Source organism: Condylura cristata, unplaced genomic scaffold (genome assembly GCF_000260355.1).
Source record: "Condylura cristata isolate star-nosed mole 26May11 unplaced genomic scaffold, ConCri1.0 scaffold00058, whole genome shotgun sequence".
NCBI lineage: Eukaryota > Metazoa > Chordata > Mammalia > Eulipotyphla > Talpidae > Condylura > Condylura cristata.
In genome coordinates, this window is record NW_004567159.1 from 570,941 (window position 1) to 571,879 (window position 939).

General features: G+C 68.6%; 1 protein-coding gene across 1 annotated transcript in view; it reads left to right on the plus strand.

The window, feature by feature from the left end:
* Positions 1 to 939, plus strand: part of MMEL1 (membrane metallo-endopeptidase-like 1) — a 27,817-nt gene that overhangs the window by 24,652 nt on the left and 2,226 nt on the right. The window contains exons 4-6 of the mRNA XM_012734526.1: positions 26 to 104; positions 462 to 581; positions 805 to 936. Of these exons, the coding sequence (XP_012589980.1) occupies positions 26 to 104; positions 462 to 581; positions 805 to 936 (331 nt within the window). The remainder of the gene's footprint in view (positions 1 to 25; positions 105 to 461; positions 582 to 804; positions 937 to 939) is intronic.

Consider the following 939-nt stretch of genomic DNA (forward strand, 5'->3'; position numbering starts at 1 on the left):
GGCCGGCGGCCGGGCCCGGCCCCAGCTGACTGGCCCTCACCCCAGCTGGATCATCGGGGCCGCCGTGGTGAACGCCTTCTACTCCCCGAACAGAAACCAGATCGGTATGTCCGGCCCCGCCCACCCTGCTCCCCGCCCAGAGTACCCCACCCTTCCTCCTGGGCACCCCGGCCCTCGGAAGAAGGGCAGGCACCACCACCCCCACCTGCAGGAACCACACCCCGTCACCCCCGGGAGGTACCGGTCCTGTGCCCCTTGGCCAGGGGAGTTTGGGGGTGCACAGAGACCCCTCCAGAGGCCGCAGAGAATGTGGACAGAGCTTGGAGTGCGGGCCTGGGCTGCCCCGCAGTCTCAGTTTACTCATCTGTAAAATAGGGGTGGTTGTACCCACTGCCTCCTGCACTGGACCCCAGAGGTCCACGGGAGGTGTGTGGGCTCACAGCGGGTCCTTCACCCCCCAGTGTTTCCCGCCGGGATCCTCCAGCCCCCCTTCTTCAGCAAGGAGCAGCCACAGGCCTTGAACTTCGGGGGCATCGGGATGGTGATTGGCCACGAGATCACCCACGGCTTTGACGACAATGGTAGGGGCACCCCCGGGTCTGAGCCCAGCCCAGTCGCCTGTGCCCCAGCCCCAGCAGCAGCCTCCCAGGGCCCCGAGGGCCAGGTGGGGCTACTGGGAAAGAAGGGGGCCGAGCACCCCGCCACACCGACCCGGGCAGGATGCCCTCCGGCCAGATGTGCGCCGTGGGCGGGAGCCCGGGCCGCCTGGGAGGGCCAGCGCCGCAGCCACCCCTGCCCACGCAGGCCGGAACTTCGACAAGGACGGCAACATGCTGGACTGGTGGAGCAACTTCTCGGCCCGGCACTTCCGGAGGCAGTCGGAGTGCATGGTCTACCAGTACGGGAACTTCTCCTGGGCCCTGGCGGACGACCAGACCG